Source organism: Equus przewalskii, chromosome 17, assembly GCF_037783145.1.
Source record: "Equus przewalskii isolate Varuska chromosome 17, EquPr2, whole genome shotgun sequence".
NCBI classification, from domain to species: domain Eukaryota; kingdom Metazoa; phylum Chordata; class Mammalia; order Perissodactyla; family Equidae; genus Equus; species Equus przewalskii.
Genome location: NC_091847.1, coordinates 47879813 through 47904150, shown reverse-complemented (window position 1 = coordinate 47904150; position 24338 = coordinate 47879813). Strand labels below are relative to the sequence as shown.

The following is a 24338-nucleotide window of genomic DNA, read 5'->3' as shown; positions in this document are numbered from 1 at the left end:
TTGGGTAAGGGTAGGAGGTAGCCAGGTCAGGAAGGGTGATACCATTTATGTCTACCACGGGCAAACAGAGTTGTTACCAGCAGGAAAAAGCCGATCTTTCCCATTACAAAGTGAAATGTTCCACTTTCTAGTACAGTTAGTTAAAGGCTCTTCTATGTTGAAAAAGATAAAAATAGAATTTCTGGAAACTCTATGCATATATAATTTTAGTAAAAATCAAACACCTTTAAAACTAAAAATATTCTTGCATTTTATCATTTCTCTCCCATCTTTCCTACCATAAAATATCCACAGTAAGACATACTGTAATATCAGGGAATATGTCGGCTTTTGAGGATTTGACTGAACATTGAGATGGAGTATTTTTACTGAGAGGCCATTTCACCGTGACAAATGCAGGCAAAGAATCACACAACCTGGGGCCAAACGCCAGCTCTGCCACTTGAAGTTCCTTAACCTCTTTGAGACTGTTTCCTTTCTCTTTTAAATGGGGAAATAACACAAACCTCAGAGGGCCAGGGAGCAGATCAATTAAATGCCACAATACAGGACTTAGCCCAGAATAGCACATCGCAGTGGGCTGAGGAGGCACGCAGCTGTTGGCTGAAGACCCTCTTTTCTCATTTCCTAAAAGTCAGCTGCCTTCTCTCACCTCAATATCACAGAACTAAAGTATATTTTAAAATTATTTGTATTATATACTAAGCATAACATTAAAAAAATAAAATAAAGAGAAGTTTTTGCTTCTCCAAAAAAAGTATGCACTATCTTCATTGAAACTCGGGTATCCCTTGATTTTTCCCCCTTCTGCTAAGTTAGAGACTCTAAATGAAAAAAAAGAAAAAGCACTTTCTCCTCCTATAGAAAAAGATCACAACAGAAATAGCCAGAATTTTTGCCAGGAAATAAGCAGTCATTTTTCTAGAAAAGAAACAGGAGAGAGCTTTTTTAAACTTTCACTTTTTCTTTCCCCCCTTTTAAATACACTGAGAATATTCTGTCTGTCTCCGCTTTTTCTCTTTTTTAACATTCAACACTACCTCTTCAATACTGGATTAGCCTTCGTAACAAAGAGGAAATGCTTTACCTGTCTGAAATTGACCTTCTGCCAACTTTTTTGGGCGTACCTGACACAGAAATCCACAACGGATACTCGAGAGCCAGTTTTCATCAGTCTGTGGGCCAATGCCAGGGACAACAGCTATCAGGACTGTTGCAGTGGCCACCACAGGTCTCCCTGCCTCCAGTTTTTGCTGCTTCTAATTCATTCCTCACACTGCAACCAGTTGGCCCTTCTCTAGCTCTAGTGCAAATGCCTGTCACCTCTCTATTCTTTCTTTCCCGACTAAACAGAAGCTGAATTTTTGACCTGACAATCCTGGTCTTTGCTCATCTGCCTCATTTGCTTCTAATCATCATCATGCTTGCTGTTCTCCTCTTCTCTTGCCCTCAAGTTCCAGCCTTACCACTTCCTGTTCTTTCCCAGCACCGTTCTCCCCTTCACCTCCTTTGCGCATTGTCATCATCTGAAGCCTCCTTCATCTTTCATCCTCAACATCACACCCTTAGATCAGACTTTCCTAAGCACCTTGTCAAAGATTCTCCCTCCTCCTTCTCTAATATTAGAGGTCTGCTTGTACCACCATTACAGTACTTTCATCATGTGCTGCCTGATGTCAAACGTACTTGTGAGCAAGTCGTTGTCTTCTACTAGCCTGTAAGCTCTTTAAGGATGAGGAATATGTGACCCTTCCATAGAAAAACTTCAGATTTTGTGCTACACCAGTTCTTAATAAAAATCAAACTTTTGTATTAAGTTTAATTAAATTCTTTCTCTACGATTTTTTAAGATAATAGAACAATATGAACATTTATTGCAGAAGCAGATAGACGTGTTACCACTTGCAAATTACCTCCAGTTTCATATGAGAGGCAACACAAACGATTCCAACTTTAAATGTGCCAAATGGCATTTCTCTCTGCATTTACTACTGAACGGCTTCTGAGAGATCAGGAGAGATGATCAGAGGATTTTCACGGTATGGTAGGCTGAATAACGGCCCCTAAAGATATCCAAGTCCTAATTGCTGAAATTTGTAAATGTTTTCTTTTATGGCAAAAGCAACCTTGCAGATGTGATTAAGATAAGGATCTTGAGAAGGGTAAATTATTCTGGTTTATCCAGATGGGCCTTAACTATAATCACAAGTGTCCTTACAAGAGGGAGATTTGACTATAGAAAAGGAAAAGGCAGTATGATAACAAAAGCAGACATAGCAGTGATGAGTTTTGAATATGGAGGAAGGGACCCCAAACCAAGGAATACAGGCAGCCACTGGGAGCTGAAAAGGCAAGGAAACAAATTCTCCCCTGGAGCCTCCTGAAGTAACCAGTGCTGCTGGTACCCTGACTTTAGCCTGGTGAAACTATTTTGGATTTCTGACCTCCAGAATTGTAAAAGAATAGATTTGTATTGTTTTAAGCTACTAAATTTGTGGTAATTTGTTACAGCAGCCCTAGAAAACTAATACACATAGTAAATGAGTATCGAGCCTTTCTGGGCACCACACGACACAGTAGTTCTCAAAGTGAGGTCCTGGGACCAGTATCACCACCATCTCCACCTGGGTACTTGGAAGTGCAAATTCTCAGGCCTCATGCTGACCTACTGAATCAGAAGCTCTGGGGGACCCAGCCATCGGTGATTTAACAAGCCCTCCAGGTGATTCTGAGGCATGTTCAAGTTTGAGAACCACTCCCAGAACATTTTTTCTTTGAACTTGATAATTAATAGGATGTCATGCGTTTTTAAAGGATGAAATAACCTAACAGAATATCACTTCTCTGAAGCAAATGCTATGAGAACACAGTGTGAAAAACAGCAAGAATATCCCAAATATACTGCAGCACAAATAACAAAAAAGTCTTAAAATAACAGCATGAGAAGCTATTACCAATCTCAAGTTCATTTTATCTGTGCTTAAACGTTTGAACCAGCAATAGGCAAGTTATCAATACATTCACTGTAGTTAGCTACTAAATAAAATACTTTTTCTTAGCAGGCAGAATAGATTTAAAGTTAATGGGACCACAAATTAGTACTTTTTCTCACAATGCCAATTTCTCTATTACTCAGAAGGAGTCCATTCTGTACTCTATCAATTTCTTGGCCTAGAATTGCCACATTGAGCACATGAGGATAAAACCTCCAATGTTATAATAAGGGTTTTTGTTTTCAATTCAAATGCATGTCAGGAGGAACTTATAAAAGGAAAAGAATAGCATTTCCAACATGATACTTAACATTGACCATTAGAGACAACTTTTACAAAATATTATCACAAAATACCTATTTGTTAAAGAGCCAGATTTCATTCCACAAGAAATCTATGTAATGAATGAATGAATGAATGAATGTCACATCTTGATAAGAGATGATCATAATAAGCAACCAGTATCAAAACCTAAACTCTATTTTCAATTTCTACACTCTCATCTAAAGGGCTACTTAAATTATAATAAGTAATCTATAGAACCGTGTTTTTCTTTGTGGGAGCGTTCAGTAACCAGAATTTTGCCAGGCTCTGCTGACGACACTCAACACTCACCAACACTTTTTGCAGTATATAGAAATCAACTAGAAGGGTCGCTCCATTCTCTGAGTTCCATTCTCTGGTTAACAAGGAAAGACAAGTGGGAAATCATCTCCCTGCCTGGAACCTTGTAAATTAGGTCAATAGGACCCAAATCAAATTGTATTCACAGCATTTAGTAATTCTGTTTTTACACAGCCCTTTTTCATAATTCACATGAAATTAAGATAATTAGCAAAGCACCACTTCATCAATCTCTTTACAGTTTCAACCACTAGTTTAAGAAAAAAACTGAGGTGAGAGTGAGAGGAGCCATGATTAGGAACAAAGTGAACAGAGCTACTTCTTAATTCAAACTTCATATACCAATGATGCTGCACAGCCACCCAAGCGCGCGCGCACACACACACACACACACACACGCAGCATTGCAGTCTAGATATTACCTCTGCTCATGTGTATTGAATAGCTGACGCCAAATATAATTTTTCTGCTTATGCTGAACACCACGCACCCTATTAAGAAACTCTGTGCTGTGATATTTTATAATTTACTTTTTCCCCCTAATCAAGGATCTGCTATGGAGAGAAACACACATCCACAAAGGAGAAGCTGACAACTCACAACAGGGCTATTGCCTGGAGAACAGACTATGTTTACCTATGCTGTGATTACTAAATGTCCCCTAGTATCCAAGTCACTATAGAGACAACTCCTAGAATATTACTGCAATTAATGCCCTTGAGCCATATGGGCATTGACTGTTATTCTGGACAGAAAAGGAAGTGAAATGCAAATGTTAGCCTCTACTCTGCAATTTTCATCATACCACAAGGACACTCATAATGGAAAGGAGAGAGGAGAATATTTGATCTTTCAGTTTGGGAACCTGAATCAGTTTGATGTTCCCTGATTACACTGTTAACACTGTTGTAACAGAATCCTTTAGATATCCTGAAGCATCTTTCAGTCACCTCCTAGCAATGAGACCCTAGGTATCGGTGACCTCAACTTTACTAACCAGATTGCCCATGCATGCACACGCACGCACGCGCACACACACACACACATACACACACACGTTCCTTTACACATCAGACAAAAATATTGAAAATTCGTAACCAACTACTTAACTAACATTCTAAGGGAAGATCTGGTTGGATGTTCTAATCACATAGGAGGAAAAGTTTGGCCAGAATTCATACTATCTACCAGTTCAGAGAAAACATGTAACTTTATTTAATTTTACTGCCAACCCTATGTACAATACTAACAGGAAACAGGGTAACTACAAACAATGAGAATTCCCAGCTAATCTCTATACATGCTTTCAGTCACTAACTTTTAAGTTCTTCTCCCCTAACCTTTTAAACGAAATTGTTACAAAATAGCCAAGTAGCATATTTTTCATTTCATTACTCAAGTTTTTGTGAACTATCTACTGTATTCTTAGCAGGACATCAAGTACTATTGAGAAATAGACCTGGGGTATGAAGCTCTGTCTCGAGCAGATTACAGAACTGGATGGAAATAAATTTAAGATGAAAGTACACAGATAAAGACACTTCCTACTTAAGTACTGAATGATATTATGATAATAACAATGATAACTCCTATTTACTGAACACCTTCCATGGCTCAGGGACCAAGTTAGGTGCATCATATATACACAGTACAGCCTTGCAATATATGCACTAATGTAGAGATTTAATGGGCCTCAAGTTATGGGTTTTCTATGGTGAGGGGATCTGTGAAGAATCAGGGTTGGTAGACTTTGGGTAAAGTTGACAAAGGTCATTCTAAGTAAATGATCTTGCATAAGTAAACCCAGTGGTAGCAGTGTACCAGCCTGCCTGGGACAAGAGTGGTTGGAGCAGCGAAAAAGCACAGAGGCTGGTGGACCATTTTTGCCTATGTTTGCCTTTGTCAGAGATGCTGATGACTAGAGGAAAAGCTGAGGACTCTGTTCAGTGCAGTTTCTATGGGAAGCTAGGGTTGAAGCTTTAAGAATAAATCAAGGGGAGCAAGAATACACAACAGGGAAAGGATAGTCTCTTCAACTAATGATGCTGGGAAAACTAGATATCCACATGAAAAAGAACAAAATTGGACCCTTGTCTTAGACCATACACAGAAATCAGCTCAAAATGGATTACAGCCTTAAACATAAGACCTGAAACTGCAAAACTCCTAAAAGAAAATCTAGGGGAAGAGCTTCTTGATATTGGCCTTGGCAATGATTTCTTGATTATGACACCAACAGCACAGGCAACAAAAGCAGAAATAGACAAATGGGACTACACCAAACTAAATAGCTTCTGCATAGCAGAGGAAACAATCAGCTAAGTGAAAAGGCAACCTATAGAATGGGATAAAATATTTGTAAACCATACATCTGATAAAAGGTTAATATCCAAAAATATAGGAAATTTTTACAACTCAAAAGCAAAAATACAGATAATCCAATTTAAAAATGGGCAAAAGACCTGAATAGACTTTTCTCCAAAGAAGACCTATAAATGGCCAACAGGTACATGAAAAGGTGGTCAACATCACTAATCAACAGAGAAATGTAAATCAAAACCATAATGAGCTATCACCTCACACCTGCTAGGATGGTTATTATCAAAAAGAGCAAAAGACAAGTGTTGGCGAGGACGTGGAGAAAAGGGAATCCTTGTGAACTGTTAGTAGAAAGGTAAATTGGTACAGGCACTATGAACAAAAGTATGGAGGTTCCTCAAAAAATTGTATGATCCACGGGGCTGGCTTATGGTGTAGTGGTTGGTTTTACGTGCTCTGCCTTGGTGGCCCAGGGTTCGCAGGTTCGGATCCCAGGCACAGACCTAGCACCGTTCATCAAGCCATGCTGTAGCAGCATGCCACATAAAATAGAGGAAGATTGGCACAGATGTTAGGTCAGCAACAATCTTCCTCAAGCAAAAAGAAGATTGGCAACAGATGTTAGCTCAAGGCCAATCTTCCTCATTGGAAAAAAAAAAAAAAATTGCATGATCCAGCAATCTCACTTCTGGGTATATATCCAAAAGAATTGAAATCAGGATCTCAAAGAGATATCTGCACATCCATGCTCACTGCAGCATTATTCACAATAGCAAAGGAAATAGAAAATAGGAAACAAATATTTATTGACAGATGAATGAATAAGGAAAACATGGTATACATAGACAATGGAATATTATTCAGCCTTAAAAAAAGAAGGAAATCCTGCCATTTGCTACACTATGGGTGAACCTGAAGACATTAAGCTAACATAGAAGAACAAATCCTATGTGATCCTAGTTATATCAGGAATCTCAAATAGTCAAACTCATAGGAGCAAAAAGTCAAATGGTGGTTACCAGGGGCTGTCGGGGGAGGAGGACCTGGAGAGGTATACATAGTTTTACTTATGCAAGATAAATATGTCTTAGAGTTCTACTGAACAGCGTGATGCATATAGTTAACAATACTGTATTGTATACTTAGAATTTTAAGAGGGTAGATCTTATGTTAAATGTTCTTTAAAAAAAAGAGGGAGGGAGGAAACTTCTAGAGGTGATGGATAAGTTTAGGGCATTGTATATGGTGACAGTTCCGTGGGAATAAACTTATCTTCAAACTCATCAAGAATTTGTTTGTTTGTTTGTTTGTTTGTTTTGAGGAAGATTAGCCCTGAGCTAACATCTGCTACCAATCCTCCTCTTTTTGCTGAGGAAGACTGGCCCTGAGCTAACATCTGTGCCCATCTTCCTCTGCTTTATATGTGGGATGCCTGCCACAGCATAGCTGGCCAAGTGGTGCCAAGTCTGCACTCGGGATCCGAACCCGTGAACCCGAGGCTGCCGAAGCAGAATGTGCAAGCTTAACCACTGCGCCACTGGGCCAGCCCCTCATCAAGAGTTTTGATACAGCTTCTTTGTATGTCAATCATACTTCACTGAAAAATAATCATATAAAAATAAAATAAGAATAAATCAGTTAAACTTATTAAAATCAGCTTAATTGAAAGGAATGTCTAAAAGGAGATGACACTCTGATAGGTATGATACCTACCTGGAATTTGAAAGTGAGGAAGTTGGGGCAGAGAAGGATGAAGTGGGACCACTGGGGAAAGAGCAATGGTTTGAGCAATCATGTTTTCTGCAGAGGGTCACAACAGTAATGGAGGAACAGCAATGTCAATGTTGGGTGGTTAGGCTCTGCTGGCAAGGACTAAGGATGTAAGTTCACAGTAATTCATATATAGATGAGGCTGGGAGGGTGGAGATAACTGAAATGACTCTCCACCATTATCCTTAATTTCCAACTCCATTTATTCAGCACTTTGGGTACATGGAAGATTTAGGGAAGTGAACACAGAAAAGACATGGGGAAGAGGCAGAGCCATGAGTTAATAAGATGAGAGACTATATATTGGGGTCAGGGAGGAGGAAGGATGCCCCTTCCACACAAACACCAGGTGTCTTTACAGTGAGGACATGCAGAGGAACTAAGCCCTCTTGAGCCATAATGTCCTCTCTCTTTAATGCAACAGTCAAGTCCTTTCCAAACACATTTCCAGTTTTATTTCCCAATTCCACCTTCATTTAATCTCACATAGTCCCTGTATTTTTCCAGTTTTCCTACGCTGTACTCTTCACCTAAAAATGCTTTCACTAACCCCCTATCAGTGTTAACTCTTTATTAAGGCTCAAACTAAATACTACTTCTCTGTGTAGTTTTCTTCAATTCCCTCAACTGGACCGCCTTCCCATGCTCCTGTACCTCTATCATTTCTCACAAAGTCTTATATCATAAATACTTATAGACAGATTGTAACTCCCGTGCCAGATTATAAGATCCTTGAAGGTAGCAACCGTGACTTCCCTCTTCTGAATCTGCCACCATATCTTGGCATAGTAGATATTTAATAAATCTTAGCTAAACTGAGTTAAATTCCTATGTTACTGATGATCCTAGGGAAGGGAAGAGCAATAACATTGGCTTAGGGATTCAGACTGTCTTGCTTAGAATAATCCCTGCCATACAGTAGCTGGTCAACAGATACTGAATGAAAGAATGAACAAATGACCAGAGATCAGTATCTCCCATGAGTAATAGACAGAAGCTCTTGGAGAGCCATGGATGGAATGCCCTTTAAATAACAGCTTTTGATCCTCAAGTGCCTTGTGCCCACATTTTCACTCAACAACATGCAGTAACTGTCTTATACGACAGCTACAGAATTATCAGAAACCATCATTAACTTCTTTTTGTTGAAGTATAGGTTACGTACAATAAAGTGCACAAATCTAAGTGCTTAGAAATTTGACTTATGTTTATATATATACACACACACACGCCACCACCAGCCAGATCAAGATCTAAAAGATTTTCTCTGCTTCAGCAGTCTCTTTCCTATCTAACCCCTTCCTCTCATAAAACTAAGTCTACCACTATAGATTCATTTTGTCTGAAAAAAAAAAATTTATCCTTTTCTTTATTCACAACCTTGTGGGAGCCTAAATTCCTTGAGACAAAATGGCCATCTTCTCTGTGCTTTGGAATAGTCATTCCAAAGTGACTGGTATCACCAGGCTTTTGCTCACTAAATCCTAAGTAATGTCAGCAAGAGCCCCTAGCAGCCTGGCCTATTCTCATGTGCATTAATAAAGGAGAAGGGGGCAAAATCAAAACAAAACACTAAACCATTTGTGTCATTTTACAGCAGATCATAGCTGGCCCAGTATTCAGATGCTCTCTAAACCAGTTTCTCGAGCCACACATGGAGCTATAATCAGAGCATGAGCTTGTCAGATCGAAATGCCTGCTGTTCTGCTCTGCATCAAGTACTTGTCCTAAGTACTCCGCCCCACCCCCTGCCCCCAAACACACACAGGCAAGACTGAGTCTGCTCCGAAGAGACAGAATGCTAGTTGCACAAGCAGACATAGAACATCTCATTACTTCTCCCAGAAAGCTGTTGTCTTTAAGCAAAGAACATCTGGTTTTTTTCATTATTGCAGATGAGAAAAATGTTTTATTATGATGACTACTGTATGCAAAAGCCATTAGCTCTCAGCTTTTATTAAAACAAACCTTAATAAGAATAATACTTTCCTTGCTGAATTCAGTAAAGGACTTTTCTTTAAGCATCAGATGATGATTCAGCTAATGCAGAGTGAATGTGCAGGTACAGATTTTGATACATGGATCAATATTTCACATCCAATTACCTGAACTCTTCTGAGGGTGACTAGTTTTCTATTCCCTATGGAAACAGGAGAGGAATACTAATGCAATCCAGCTCTCAGGCACTGCCTTCAGCCAAAGGAAGCCTGGAGCGCGAGCTTTGTTACAGCAAATAAATGAGAACCAATGTTTTTCATAGTCAAGTTCAGTTCTAAACTTTCGAGAAGGAAAGTCTACGCTTTTAGGGGACTGTCTAATAAGGAACATCACATTTAAACCCATGTTATTTTAGTAGCCTCTGAAATATAAGTTAGTTTTTTCTTTAGTTCTAGAGTTTCTACTAAGTTGATATTAAGTGAGCTGAAAAGACAAGATTCACGCTGTGATCAAGCACCAAATCCACAAACTCCTGCATAAATAGTTATATAAGAGCAAGGATCACTCAGTAAGGCAGCAGTCCCCACCTGTACTTGGAAATCGACACAGCACCTTCTCATCCCACAAAAATCCATTTTAGCTTCATGAACTCCTGCAAGTCCTGAAATCTTTCTACCTCACCATCTGGAGAAAGCTGTTGGTTTAAAAGTCATTCTCTCAAGACAAAGCCTGAACACAGAGTGAAGACAATGCTCTTTAGAGAAAATTATACACAACCAAAATTAAACTATTGCTTCTCATTAAGTAAAAAGCTATAAGCTACGACCTCAGTGCTGATGAACTGGTTTTATCGTCAGAAGTTTTAATTTATCCCAGGCAATGAACAATTTCACCTAAAGAACATTCCCTGAACTGTAGAAAATACTGAGTTGTCCCAACCAGCTCTTTACTGTGAATAGTGTATTAATGGTTTGCTAGTCACGTTGTAGGAAGTAAGTATGTATCATAGAAAAAGAGAAAAACTGTGTTGCATAATTACATTGGTTTGTGTAAAAGGCACATCTATATTCAGTCTGAAGATTAGCAGACAATTTCTGATGAGATCCAAAAATATTAAGAATGCAGCAAGCCACAGATCCTCAGCTTCGCCAATGTGACTTCACTTCGAAGTAGATAAATAAAGCAAGTATGGGGCTTAATTGTGGGCCTTTTGAATATAATCACTAAGTTTACTCTGTAGTCATAACATAAATACAGTTATACGACAGAGCCTTTGCTTTTTCTTCTTAACTGGTCCATCTGGATCAGCCCAGTAGGTCCACTGAGTCAGTAATGAGGTCTGGACACAAGCAGGCCACGATGCCAGTAAGACCTGGATTTAAGTCTCAGCCCTTCCACTGACCAGCTATGTGACCTTGGGCAAATTACTGATCCTTTGTTAGCCTTAGTTTCTTCATCTATAAGGATGAGGAGTTACACTGCACAACACATAAGAAATGGATGCTAAGTGATCAACATAATCAGCGCACAATATAGTACAGCTATCATGATTATGGTTATGATTATGATTATTATCCACGATTCAAAATTTCATCCTGGCTATGCACTAAGCCAACCGTGCTTCCAAGTCATTATCCCACTCCAGAAGAGGTGGGACTTTCATTATGAGAGAAGTTTTTTAAAGTGCTCTATGGAATGGAGAATCCCAAGTTATTATCTAATACAGGGCATGTAAATCTGCTACAGAACTGGAGCTTGAATCTGACCGGAATCCCACCAGAGACTAAAAAGGCTCCTTAGGAATTCTATGGTAGGGCTATTCCAGGTCACTCTGGGCATTACAATCAAGTAAAGGAAACACCTAAGAGAAAATTCAGGGACCAGGGCAGCAAGAGCTAGGCAAACTTGAACAACTGGATTTCTTTCATGAAACTTCTGTACCTCTTTGCTATTTAAATGGCATTCAATTTTGTTTTCATTTCCTCCTTTTTAAAAGTTACAATTGCAAGCTCCTTCATTACTCAGTATACCTAAATTTATGTAGTCATTTCCATTCTGACTGCTATAGCTTACGGTTAAATTTTTCACACAAAGAAAGTGGTAAAGACATTTTGAAAAAATTATCCACAGTTCTGCCTCTCTATAAGGAAGCTTTTCATTTTTACCTATCACTTTCCATTTATCTCTATATATGAGTAACATAGCAAAATGTACAAATGAGTTTTTTACTTATTTTATGTAAAGCTCTACTAAACATTTTATTAAGCCTATACATAATAGTTACTTCACAGTTATTATTTTTAAATGATTGTATGCTATTTTGTCATTTTGATAACAATAATTTAAACAATTCTACTAATATTAGATATAAAGATTCTCTTAAATTCTGTTTTAATTTGCACGTATGCATGTATATATATGCATATAGATTTTTTAAGTTGTAACAAACAACTTTATACATATATAGCTTTTGCTTCTATATAATTCTTTCCTCAGGATAAATTCATAGGCCTTGAACTGCTAAGTCACAGGATCTGAACACGCTTACAGTTATTATTCTGTATCACCATGTTGCTTTCTACACAGGTTGTGCCAGCTTGCCATAATTATAAGCTATCCTAAATTCTTCACTGAATTATGGAGTATGAGTTTTTAAAATGTTATAATATGTTGGTCTAAACTGATTAAAGGCCAGGTCTTTTGACCCCTTCTTCAGAGCCTTCCCTATATCACATTATCCTTAGTTTCTCACTGGCCTCAGAATGTTCTCCTCAGATAGAATGCCAGCCACAAGTCAACACAAGTATAAGGGAAATCAAAAACATTTAAGAGGACAGACATGGGTAGAAAAAGGACAGCTGTGGGAAAAAGGAAGATACGATAAGGAGAAACACTAAAGGACATATTCCTAAGGTCATTCCAGATAATTTCTGGTCCAGAAAGTTCATTTACCTATGTGTTAGCATCACAGCAGTCATGACAAGGAATCTTACTTTACTAGGAGGCAACAGCAGCACCATCTTTAAAATTTCACGTCCAGGGATTATAGGAGATTTAGGGATTCACATTCCCAACAGAGCCCACCTCTCAATCAGCAAATTAGTGCTATGCCTTACATACTCCAAGCGATTCCAAAATTTTAAAAATGACACAAAGAACAAAATTTAAAATGGAGAGATATTCTAATGGCTGGACCAATTTTATTTTTACTATCAAAATAGGCAAAAAAATGACAATGCTGTTTTCATTTCAAAAAGATGCCAAGCTAACCAACAAGCAAAAGGGAACACCTTGAAGCAGGACACCAAGGAACACTTTGTGGCTTTGTTTGTTGAACTTTGAAAAGTACACCAAATGAATAATGAAAGGCTATGCCTCAGTTCAGGTCAGATTCAGACCATCTAAGGGGATGGGCAAAGTGTTCATTCAGCCAGGGGACTTTTCAACTGTGGCTTTTCACCTCACAGTTAGTCATAAAGTCAACATAATAGATGGAAACTTGCATATTTTTTTAAATGTAATAAGATAAATTGCAATAAGCTGTCAGACTACATCGCAGAATGCAGCACAGAGGGAAGCCTGGGCTAGTTATTAAGATGCTGGTTCTCAACTTCAGAACTGGGACTCTGCACACCATACTTCAGAGGGCTCTAAGGACTGGTGCCTTGCTGCGCTGGGCTTCTAGGAAGCACTCGGGGGAGGCTGGAAGGCTGCAAGAGGAGGATGGGATGCGCTTTTTCCTGTTTTGCTTCCTGTTCTTGCCATCACTCCTCCACCCTCCAAGCAATGCATCTTCAACCCAGCAGTACAGTTCATTCCAGTGGCAACAGCTGCTTGCAGTTTGCAGGTTTTCCTCATTCCCAGAACCAGCCTCACTGTGGTCCCTCAGGGACTTCAGCTGGTCAGCCTTCCCCCCTCAGAGGTCTTGTCCAGCTCCATGGCTCCTCCTTTGAGCGTCTAGGTTCTAATAACTTCAACCTCTTCCTATAAGCCCCTGGTCCTCAGAGAGGTAGCTTCTTCCTACAATTTCTACCTCCCTGACACCTCAGTCTAGTGCTAATCAAAGTGTCATGTACAGACAAGTGCCAGTCCTTGAAAGGTTTGTTACTGCTTCACCAGAATGTAAATTAACTACATCACTAAGCACACTGTTTGGTTCAGATGACTTTTCTTCGTAGGTAGACTTTCTCAAAAAAGAAGCAGTGAATTGATTTACATTTACATTCAGGTCATCTCATCGCTGACTGGGAGCAAACAGCCAGCAGATCAATTACTTTGAGTAATACATTCTAAGTAGTTCCCCCTTGTTAATGATTCTTTATATAACAGTCACTCCTAAAATAACTTCTGTGGTTTCTGTCTCCTAATGGGACCCTGACTGATACAGAGGTTAGGCATAGGTATATTTGGAGTAACTTCTATTTTAATTATATACATGCATGTGTACAAAATGGATTGTAATATGAAATGCACCATATGGCCAAAAAGTTGGAAATACATTAGCTTAACATGTAGATTACAAGAAAAAAATATTTACCTAAATCACAGTTGCACATATATCTACATTGCCTTCCTATGACACTATATCTTTCAAAAATAAATAAAGGAACTCAAGGAAAAACATTCCAAGAACTCCACTCAATATAACCTTCCATCTACAAATGAGAAAAAAAGAGTAATAATAAATCAGCAATAGCTTACTCTGCTTTTTAAGGCTTGATACGTGGTTTTTTTCAGGACCTAGGAAAATATGTTAATTTGTTTGAGTACATTGTGTGGTGGGACTTCAGAGCATCTGAAGTAATTCTGAGTCTTGTTCTCTAAAAGTACTTGTCTCTGCCAATCATATTTATGGGCAAAACGTCACTTGTGTCAGGCAATTATAGGAACAGACTATTGAGACAGGCTTATCTTTCAACTACTTAAATATTTCCTACTAATCTAGCAAAAACTTTACTTACTAGTTCACTAATATGTCTGTAAGGTCAATGTCTGATAGGGTTCACTTCTATGGTCAAAGTTAGTGCTATCTGCAAAGAGGGTTTAAGCTGAGAAAGCAAAGACAACACACAGCACATGCACACCTGAGTATTAGCATATCACTAGAAGTGAGGTGCATTCTCTTGTTTGTCATGAAACTACAGAAAACGTTTTACTGATTTCCTATAAATGTATACACACATACTTTATGGGACATCTGAAAATTCTGAAAATATAGGACCAATTATTTCATGATTTATTATACAACAATTCATAGGGTGACCATATAATTTTTCACCCAAACTGGGTCATTTTGAGGACAAGGGGAGAGGTAATTCCCTGGGACCCTAAGACAGCTTGTACGATCACCCAACTTATGTGGGAACTCAGCCTGTGTATTGCTCCAGAGATAATTTACACATCACCTACCTACAAGAGCTAGGACATAATGGAGATTAAGTCAACGCATATTAGGTAAAATGGAAAAAAGAGTACAATAGATAAATATTTCTCTATGCTATCTGTCTTGCATATGAAAACATGTCACGATGTATGCTATGATGTATCCTTTGACTTTGCTCAGAATAGCTGGAATATTTAAAAAATAAAGCACACATGGTAATCATGAAAATGTGCCTCTTAGAGCTTGGACTGCTGGGAGTGTAACTGACCCAGAGCCCAGCTGCTGTGCTCTAGAATCCACAGCTGCATTTGCTTGAAAGCCACACTGCCCACAGGCTGCTCACAGCCAATGACCAAGCACAACAGGAATAATAAGGCAAGCCCATTTCTGGGAGACAGGCCTCCTCTGATGGTCAACAGTGGCTCCAGGACTCCCCAGCAGACTTACTGTACTTTCCTTAGACAGACACGCAGTGTTCGAGCTTCACCCAGCCTTCTGCCCTTCCTTCCCTCTCTCCCACACTAAGGCTCAGACCCACATTGTGATCTGAAGGTTCTTCCAGCTTCCCCCCAACTCCTTCCCCATTTTCTCTCACAGGAATTTCCCCTAATCCTTCTCTTACACATTTAATCTCTTCTTGGTGTCTCCTTCTCAGAACACTCAGAATAGGACAGCACAAATGTTTACTGAGATAAACCTAGTTTATATATATTTAAAAACTTTCAACTGCCTTATTTCTAAATACAAAGAATATTTCAAAGCTGAGAGGACTTAAATCAGACATATTTATACACTGAAACTTACTATGACCTGGTAAACCCAGAGAAATATGTATGTTTTCCCTATAGGATTAAGCCAATTCAAATTGGAAAAGTTAACAGCACTTAATAAAACTTCAGTATTAAGCCTGAATGTTTCAACATAGCAGAGAAAACTGAAGCTAGTCTTACACCAGAGATTGAGTCCTCATAGCCTCATCTATAAAATGAGGTGCTTAGATGATATGCAAGATAACTTTTACATCTAAAATTCTATGGTTTTCGAAAATTAATTTTTTGGCTCTTATTATTTAAGGTTCTCTCTCCATTACTGTAGGTTCATGGTGCTTTGCATTTGGTAAATATCTCTTTAACTGAATCATAGAATTTTAGGGTAGAAAGGGTACTTAAAGTTACTGAATCTGCCCTAGAAGGAGATGTATCAGGTTCATTTGACCTAAAGGCAGAAGCTGCCCAGGCATTTTTCTAATAGCCCATGTAATAATCTACATTTTCGCGAGGAGGAGTAAGAAGCAGCTGTGGCCTCTCACTTCTTAAAATTGATCCACTAATCTGGTACTTTATTTTAAAACATTTAGGGTATCATGAAAATCTGTATTACCTTGTTTTGATAATAATTTTTTTTCTCAGTTAGACCAGCAAATATATTGTCTCTTCCAACAAATTTAACAGAATGTACTTTAAATATCCATTAAAGTAAGTATTTAAAGTTCTGTAAATAGGAACAACAACTATGTTCCATCAAGTTTGCTAACTTAACCAAAGAAGGAAGTCATCTGGAAATCATGCTGAGGTTAGGGCAGGCTGGTGAAGTGGAGAAAGTACTGGAATAGGTGACAGCAGTGTGTGCTTCATTTCAGATTCAGCCTTTAATAAACTAACTGTGAGACCCTTGGAATGCCACCTACCCTCTCTGAATTTCTCATTTCTCAGCTGTGAAATGAGAGAGTCGGACAAGACGGTTTATGAAGCCCTCCACAGCTAGTTCGGTCACATGGATTGTGTGTGTACTTTTCCATCACACATTATGACTCGTACTAAACTATAAGTTTCAACCACAACTGAGTCCTTCATAGATAGTATTAAAGGAAGGAACTCCAAATACAAATTAATTCAACAAAAAGAACAACATCTAGTTCTTTTTTCATTTTTTAAACATTTATTATTACTAGAGGCAATTGAAAGGGAACTGGTATAATTTAAGAAAAAACAATTTCCAGGCAAACATTCTATTGACGGACCCTTTTACTGCCTTCTACAGATCCACTGACAACTGGGGGATGAAAACTATTCTCATTCCATTCAGTCTGTTCAGGGACAAAGTGAAGCAGAGCTAAGTGTCAGAGTGCTTCCTGTTCTGACGACAGATGGCCAGGCTTGCTGCATGAGAACTAAAAAAGATAATATCTTGCAGATCTAGAGGAAAGGGCAAAAAAGTGCTCCTGGCCTCACCACCCTTCCTTGTTCACCATCAAAACCCTTCACCAACAGAATCCGACATGATTTCCAAACCCTGACGTCAGTTAGCAACTTGATGTTCCCAGGCAGCACAGCTCTCCCATGTCAACCGAAATTCCACCCAAAGCTATTTCCTCTTCCAAGGTAGTAAAGCTGTAACCACAAAATCTCTACAGCTGTTCTTTCTGCATTTCTTCCCCTAGATAAGTAAATTTGAAAACTATAACAGTAGGGTGGCAAAATAAGTAGTTTCTACCACATTTATTTATTCCAGCTGAGAATTCTTCATACTTAGAAAGCCTAGAGAATGAAGCTCATCCTTTAAATCTATTCAAATGGCCTCTAGGCCAAGTAGTCTTATTAAGTGAAAAATAAGTGTAGTTACTAAAGGAGAAAAGACAAGAAGTAAAAAGAATATTCCCTCTAGAAAAATATGATATTGGGAAATAACCACTATTTATAATAGAATCTGCCACAGGCATAGAATATCTTATAACTCACACTTTAAAAATAACATATTTGCAGGGCTCGCCCTGTGGCCAAGTGGTTAAGTTTGCATGCTCCACTTTAGCAGCCCGGGGCTTGCTCTTTTGGATCCTGGGTACAGACTTACACACCATTCATCAAACCATGCTGTGACAGCATCCCACATAGAAGAACTAGAATGACTTACAACTAGGATATACAACTATGCACTGGGGCTTTGGGGAGAAAAAAGAAAAAAATAATAATAAAAAAGTATTTGCAATTTTCACATCAATATTTAAAGGAAAATCTACTAGAGTAAGGCATGCCACTTGGCACATGCCCTATTTTGAAAAAAATTTTTGTACTAAAGATAACATTGATATCACTTTAAAGGTTAATACTATAAAATAATTTCCCATTTTCTGCCAAACCACTATTGCTAGTATGTGCATAAATATGAGAAGAAAAGTCTTCATAAGACTTGAATTTAAGCAGCCTAACTTGTTAGTGGTGCCATTAGGCACTGAAATAACCAGGAAGAAAACTATGGCAGCCTCAAAGAGTTACTTTCATAGATAAAGGTGCCTCAGTTTATGCAGGAATAGCAAAGCAGCAGTAGGGGAAACACAATCTATGAAAGGAACTGAATTTTCCACCAGCAGTTGCTGTTGCCCTGTTAATAACTATGCAAGACACTAAAATATAATTTCTACTGGTGAAGACTACAGTGATAACACACATTGCAACAACTTATTTTTTCAAGTTGTGTAACGTGGAAACTCTAACTTCGTTCAAAGCATCAGATGGATTTTATAGGGCTCCAAATGTCCATAAGTAATAAATAACCAGCTAGAGTGGTGAGAGGACGTAGCAACATGTTTCACTGGAAAAACAAATTATTTCCCAAAAGTATTTTCGGTATATGCGTAAAGATTATTTACTATAAAGATCAGACTGAAAATATTTTTGTAAGTCAAAGAAAAATGCACAAGTAATTCCTAGGAAGCCTGTTTAGATATTTAAAACATTACTACTATCACACATAAAAAATAATATATACGCTTACAGTTACTTAAGAATTAGAGAAAGTAACTGGACAGACCCTACCTTTTTCAGGAACCGCACTCCATAGGTAAATACATAAAGGTAAAACGAAAATCTCCACCTGTAGAAGGTCAAAAAAATTTCTATGACATTCAGTTTATATATGTCACAGCATATTCTAAAATACGCGAGTAAAAAAAGTCCATTAAATTTGCCCCCCAAACCCCCACCACAACCAGAGATTAAACTTAATAAGTAATTTCAGTACCAGCTGAACACATACACTCATGTGCATGGTTGACTGCAAATATTTTAAATATTAATAATTATATTCATAACAAATTTTCTTTTACTCAGTTACTGTATTTGCCCATCTGCTCATCTTCTCTTTCTCCAACATGTGAATTCCCTCTTGTTACTTGCTCATGAGGAAATATATTTCAACAATACAAAGGTACATAAGATAGTTTTGAATTCTTCATCTGATTCAGATATTAAGTAAATAACCTGACTGAAGTTCATATTTGGTTTAAAAATAAAAGTCAATATTTTTAAAATCAGGTAAGTTTTTTTCTTTGTCTTTTAAGAAACAGTTATCAACGTATTTATGGATATTGCTAAAGGAACCCATTAGGAATCTAAATCATCCATTAGCTATACAACTGTTAATGACAATCTTATATGACTCCACACTGTATGTCTAGCTGCTGAATTTTCATTTTTTTAATGAGAAAAATTTTAAGTTCCCTTTCAATTTCAAATGATTGAATGTTTAGGTCTTATAAAATATGACTTTATTTACATGAAGACTTTATATAAATTATATATCACATATATATAGTTACTACAACAAAAAAAACCTCTTACCCTAGTACTCAATTCCCAATTTTATTTCTTATATTTTCTGGGTGTTAATAGCTGCGCCTTTAAAAGCTGGCTAGATTTCACTAAATAGGATTCCTGTGGTTACGTTGTTAGTGGCACCATGGGTTATAAATTGTAAAGGAACACAAAGGAGAAAGTGATTAGTCAGCTTCAATCTGTCAGGAGGCAAATTGCTTTTTGTGTTTGCAAGCCATGCAAAAATTTCAAATAAGGTAGAAAAAAAAAAAAGGTTATTTTAGATGATTCCAGTTACAGATAAAATTTTCTGGGAGAAATGACAGCTATCTTCAGCTAAGAAGAAAAGAAAACAGTGGGGTCCTGCCTCCCAGAGCTGAGTAAGACCCAACAGAAGACACAATGTCCCTCAGAGTTTCATTCCTGGGCTAAGTGACTCTTCAAACATTCTGGAATTTAAGTCAGGACTCACATTTAGAGAAGAGCTTTGAACTTCAGGGTTGAAAATCTTCAACTAATAATTCATAAAACCTGAATTCAGGAGGGAACACTAAAAACGGATGTAAGTAGTCATGATGCAACGAAAGGTTCCAAACAATACAGAAGAGCAATGATTCTAAAATCTCATTCAAAAAGCCCTCTTGTAAATAAAGGTGGCTCACTTCTTGCAGTATCAAAATCAAGGACTTAATTTTAACCCTATTTCTATTATCAATTTTTGGTGGTTGTGGGTGAGAGTCTCTGTGTTCCTTTCTGTTTGGATGTACAAATTCTAGATCAGAAGTTAAGACCAGGGACAGCTTCAAGGGTATATAACTAACTCATGCAGCCACCTAGGGTCCCGTGCTTGGTTTAATGCTTTGCTGTCACTACCTTGAAATTTTTCATAATTGTTGAACAAGGGGCTCCATATTTTATCTTGTATTGGGCCCTGCTGGTTCTGATTAAGACACATAGATTCTCCTAACTTTGGGCAAATCTATTAATGTCCCTTGACCTCAGTTCCATCTCTGTAAGGGGACAATGGGTTTATATTATACTGCCCACTCCCTATTGTATTAAACCAACCTACTTCATGGATTTGCAGATTATTTTTCTGACCCCTGAAGGCAACTGAATTTGCAACTCCTGGTTTAATGATTTATAACAGCTGTTTCAGCTCTAAGACCCTTTTGTTAGTAGGCAATGATCAGGCAGCTTTTACGTATAATAAAAATTTTATGGAGGTCATTGGAATTCCTACAATCACTTATGTATCTACTTTTTATTTCAGAACAAAATGACCCAATTTTCATAAGACAGAGGTTCTATTGCAGGAACATCAATGTCTCCATCATTTAAATAACAACTTGTGATGAATATTTAAAAGGCAGAGTTTATTTCCACAAAATACGTGCATGAAGTAAAAATTTCAAGCATTTTGCCACATGCACAAATTACTGTTTTAATTTGTGTAGTTTCATACAAGCTACAGTTTTAAATGGTGTCCAGCTACCAGCCCCTGATATAGCCTCTCCCAACTTTCCACTAAAATATCTACAAAAAGAGGGATAAGTAAACGCATGCAACCACAAAAAGGAAGAAATGACCTTCAAGCTATTTTAAGAATCAGAGAAGAAGTTTTATGGCAGAAAAAAAGAATAAAATTAGATTTAAAAATGTAATTAGAGGGGCCAGCCCAGTGGTATAGTCATTAAGTTCACATGCTCCGCTTTGGCAGCCCAGGGTTTGTGAGTTCAGATCCTGGGCATGGTCCTACACACACGCTCATCATGCCATGCTGAGGTGGTGTCCCACATACAAAACAGAGGAGGACTGGCACAGATGTTAGCTCAGGGACAATCTTCCTCACCAAGAAAATATAAATAAATAAAAATTAAATTTTTAAAATGTAATTAGAGGCAATGAGAAACAAGCCATGAGTCTTGAAGGAAGTCAGAAAATCTTTGTATATCTCCCTTTCTCCACTTTCTGCCATTTTGTACAGAAATGCAAAAAATCTGTATCAGTCAGAAAACTAGATAGCTCTCTGTCATGAATGATGCTTTTGAGGCAGCAGAAGAATCTCATTCTAGGGGTTGCTATTCTTATATAATCCCATATATAGAGTGACAGAGAATAAGGCATTGGAGATAGCTGCCTTACATGCCTTCTGGTCCATTGAGAATGGGCCAGAGCCTATAAACATCAACTTGCTAAAAAGTCAGAGACCTTAAAGAGGACTTTTGCTGGCAAACAAGATGACAGAGAGTGGGGCTGATGCACTCTTGCTGGAGCAGATCTAGATGGATATTTCCAATTCAGGAATGAAAATAGATAAATGTCAATACAGGTCTACTAAGAAGTACTGTATAAGTATGGAAAGAGCATGCTAAAGATTCAAAGGAAGAACCATCTCCTAAACATGACGTCCTAGAGGAATCAGAAGTAAATTTTAGAAAAGTACTGGCATTTTTAATACGATACAAGAAGCTATGTTCCCTAAAAACAAAAGTAGAAAGCTATAAATTAATAAAAGACTACTGGCTAAGATAAAAAGAGATTATAGGTAAAGTACAGAGGCATTACAAGGATTCTAAAAATGAAGTGACAGAATATTTTATCCACATTAGGGGAGGGAGAAAAATGTAGACACACACTGTGTACAATTAAATCATTGACATGGAAGATAAACCTTCCCATTAGGCTGAAGAAGAGAACCAATAAATGAAAGAAGATCCTAGATCTGGAGGAATCAGAAAAACCAAGTTTAAGTATAGTCTTTTCCGAAACAACACAAGTGAAGAATGGAAATAGAAGTAATAATCAAAGACACAATTGAAAAAAAAATCTGAACTGAAAAAAAGAAGGCTAAATTATATTCCAAACATATATCAATTAAAAGCCACATTCTGTCAAAAATTTTGGATCTTAGGGTTAAAATTAAAAAGAAAAAAAAAAGTCCTTCAGTATCCAGGCATGAAAACAAAAACAAGTCAACACACAAATCAAATGAAAATAAGACACCATCAAAGGAACAAATGTCCAGTTGGTCTTAAATTTCTCCTCTATATTACTAAATTACAGAAGAAAGAGAAGACTCTATCAAAGAAAACCATTGCCAGCCAAACTGCCTTTCATTTGTAAAGGAATATGAAAAATAGTCTCACATATTTGAAGACTCTGAAAATACATTACTCATTAACCGTTACCAAAATATTAGGTCAATTCCAACCTACCAGAAATAAATAAAAATTAAGAATTCGAAAAGCACTTTAGAATAAAAGGACTATGGTTAGCAACATAAATAATTATGCTGAATTTCATTACCCAATTAAATGCTATTATCCTTTTGGGACAATTTAATATAAAACACTTAACAACCATAACCAAAGAATGAGTCCTCAGATTATACTAATGAAAGCAGGGAATGGGGAAGGGAAGCATTAAATTTATTCTTACACAGAAATTTCAAGAGACTGCTGTTATGATAATAAGAGAAATAAAGAATATTTCTTTAAAAACCTAAAGATGACTCCTGGTTAAAGATGGCAAATTGCATGCATGAACTTACCTCGCTGCCTAATTTATAAACATAGCACTAAACAGGCAGAAGACAAATTTTGTTAAAGTATAAACTCGCAAGGATACAGAAAACAGAAGAGAGGACAACCATTCCATTTTGGAGCCTGGTTAGCAGAACCAGGACCTGGATCCTAAGCTGTCTGTGGAGGATGCTCAGAGGCACCACGGAATCCCAGAAAGGCTCCAGATGAAAAATAGACTCTGCAAGGTAGGAACCTCTATTGGAAACAGAGGCCTGGGGATTAGCTTGCCCAAGGCCACACTCTTGCTAAGTGGCAAAACCAGGTCACAAACCTAGTACAGAGCTGACTCTAAAGCCCTGTCTCAAATTAGAGCATACGTCTTTGCCTAGAGAAGTCAATGTGTTCCACTACATTTGTTGGGACATGGAAACCTTTTATATCCATCAAACCTGAAAGTTAGAATTGAAAGCTAGTTAAAACTACCACCCACTGAATCTGGTTTATTGTCCTTATACAACAAGGCTGAAAGGGCTCTTTGTTCAAACCAAGACTAATAAAATGTGCCATAAAAGCAGGGAATCAGAGCGTCGAGGTCTTGTATCTTGCTGCCAGGTGTCACCCAAATGGCACCAGGATCCTAATCTACAGAGGAGGCAGAAACAGGGAAAAAACATTCATAGCAGCCCCGTGAGCTTAACTCAGTAGAACATCTTAGAAAGAGAAGGGGAGGCACATGGGGCCGTTATATGTACAACATTTCTGGAATACCTCCTCTGTGCCAAGAGCTGTTCTGAGCACTTTACAGGTAGGAAGTCATTGAGTGAATCTATTCCACACAACAAGGCAGGTACTATTTGCATCAACTGTAGTTTTTTTCAGATGAGGAAATAAGCACAGAGTCGTTTAATAACTTGCCAAAGGTCACATAGCTAGTAAGGGAGACAGCCAGGATTGGAAACTAGGCAGTTTGGCTCCAGCATCCAGCCTTGACCGTTACCCTATGCTGCCTCTTCATGATTTTATACACCTGAAAACTGAAGACAATATATCCAGCTAAAATGGTGTTTCTAATGGAGGGAACATTAACGGACACCACATCATGAGAATAGGCTCTATCCGGAAAGTGCCTGCTTGCAAAGCCAGAGATAGGGAAGGACTGCATGGGTGCTTTTTTCAATACCAGGGAAGATAAAAT

The 24338-nt window shown here is 37.9% G+C and overlaps 1 protein-coding gene across 5 annotated transcripts in view; it reads right to left on the bottom strand.

Annotated features, from left to right (window-relative positions):
• Window positions 1-24338, bottom strand: part of CERS6 (ceramide synthase 6) — a 303555-nt gene that overhangs the window by 115667 nt on the left and 163550 nt on the right. For all 5 annotated transcript variants that reach the window (XM_070580068.1, XM_070580069.1, XM_070580073.1 and 2 more), the window contains exon 4: window positions 18840-18897. In XM_070580068.1, coding sequence (XP_070436169.1) covers window positions 18840-18897 — 58 coding nt within the window. The remainder of the gene's footprint in view (window positions 1-18839; window positions 18898-24338) is intronic.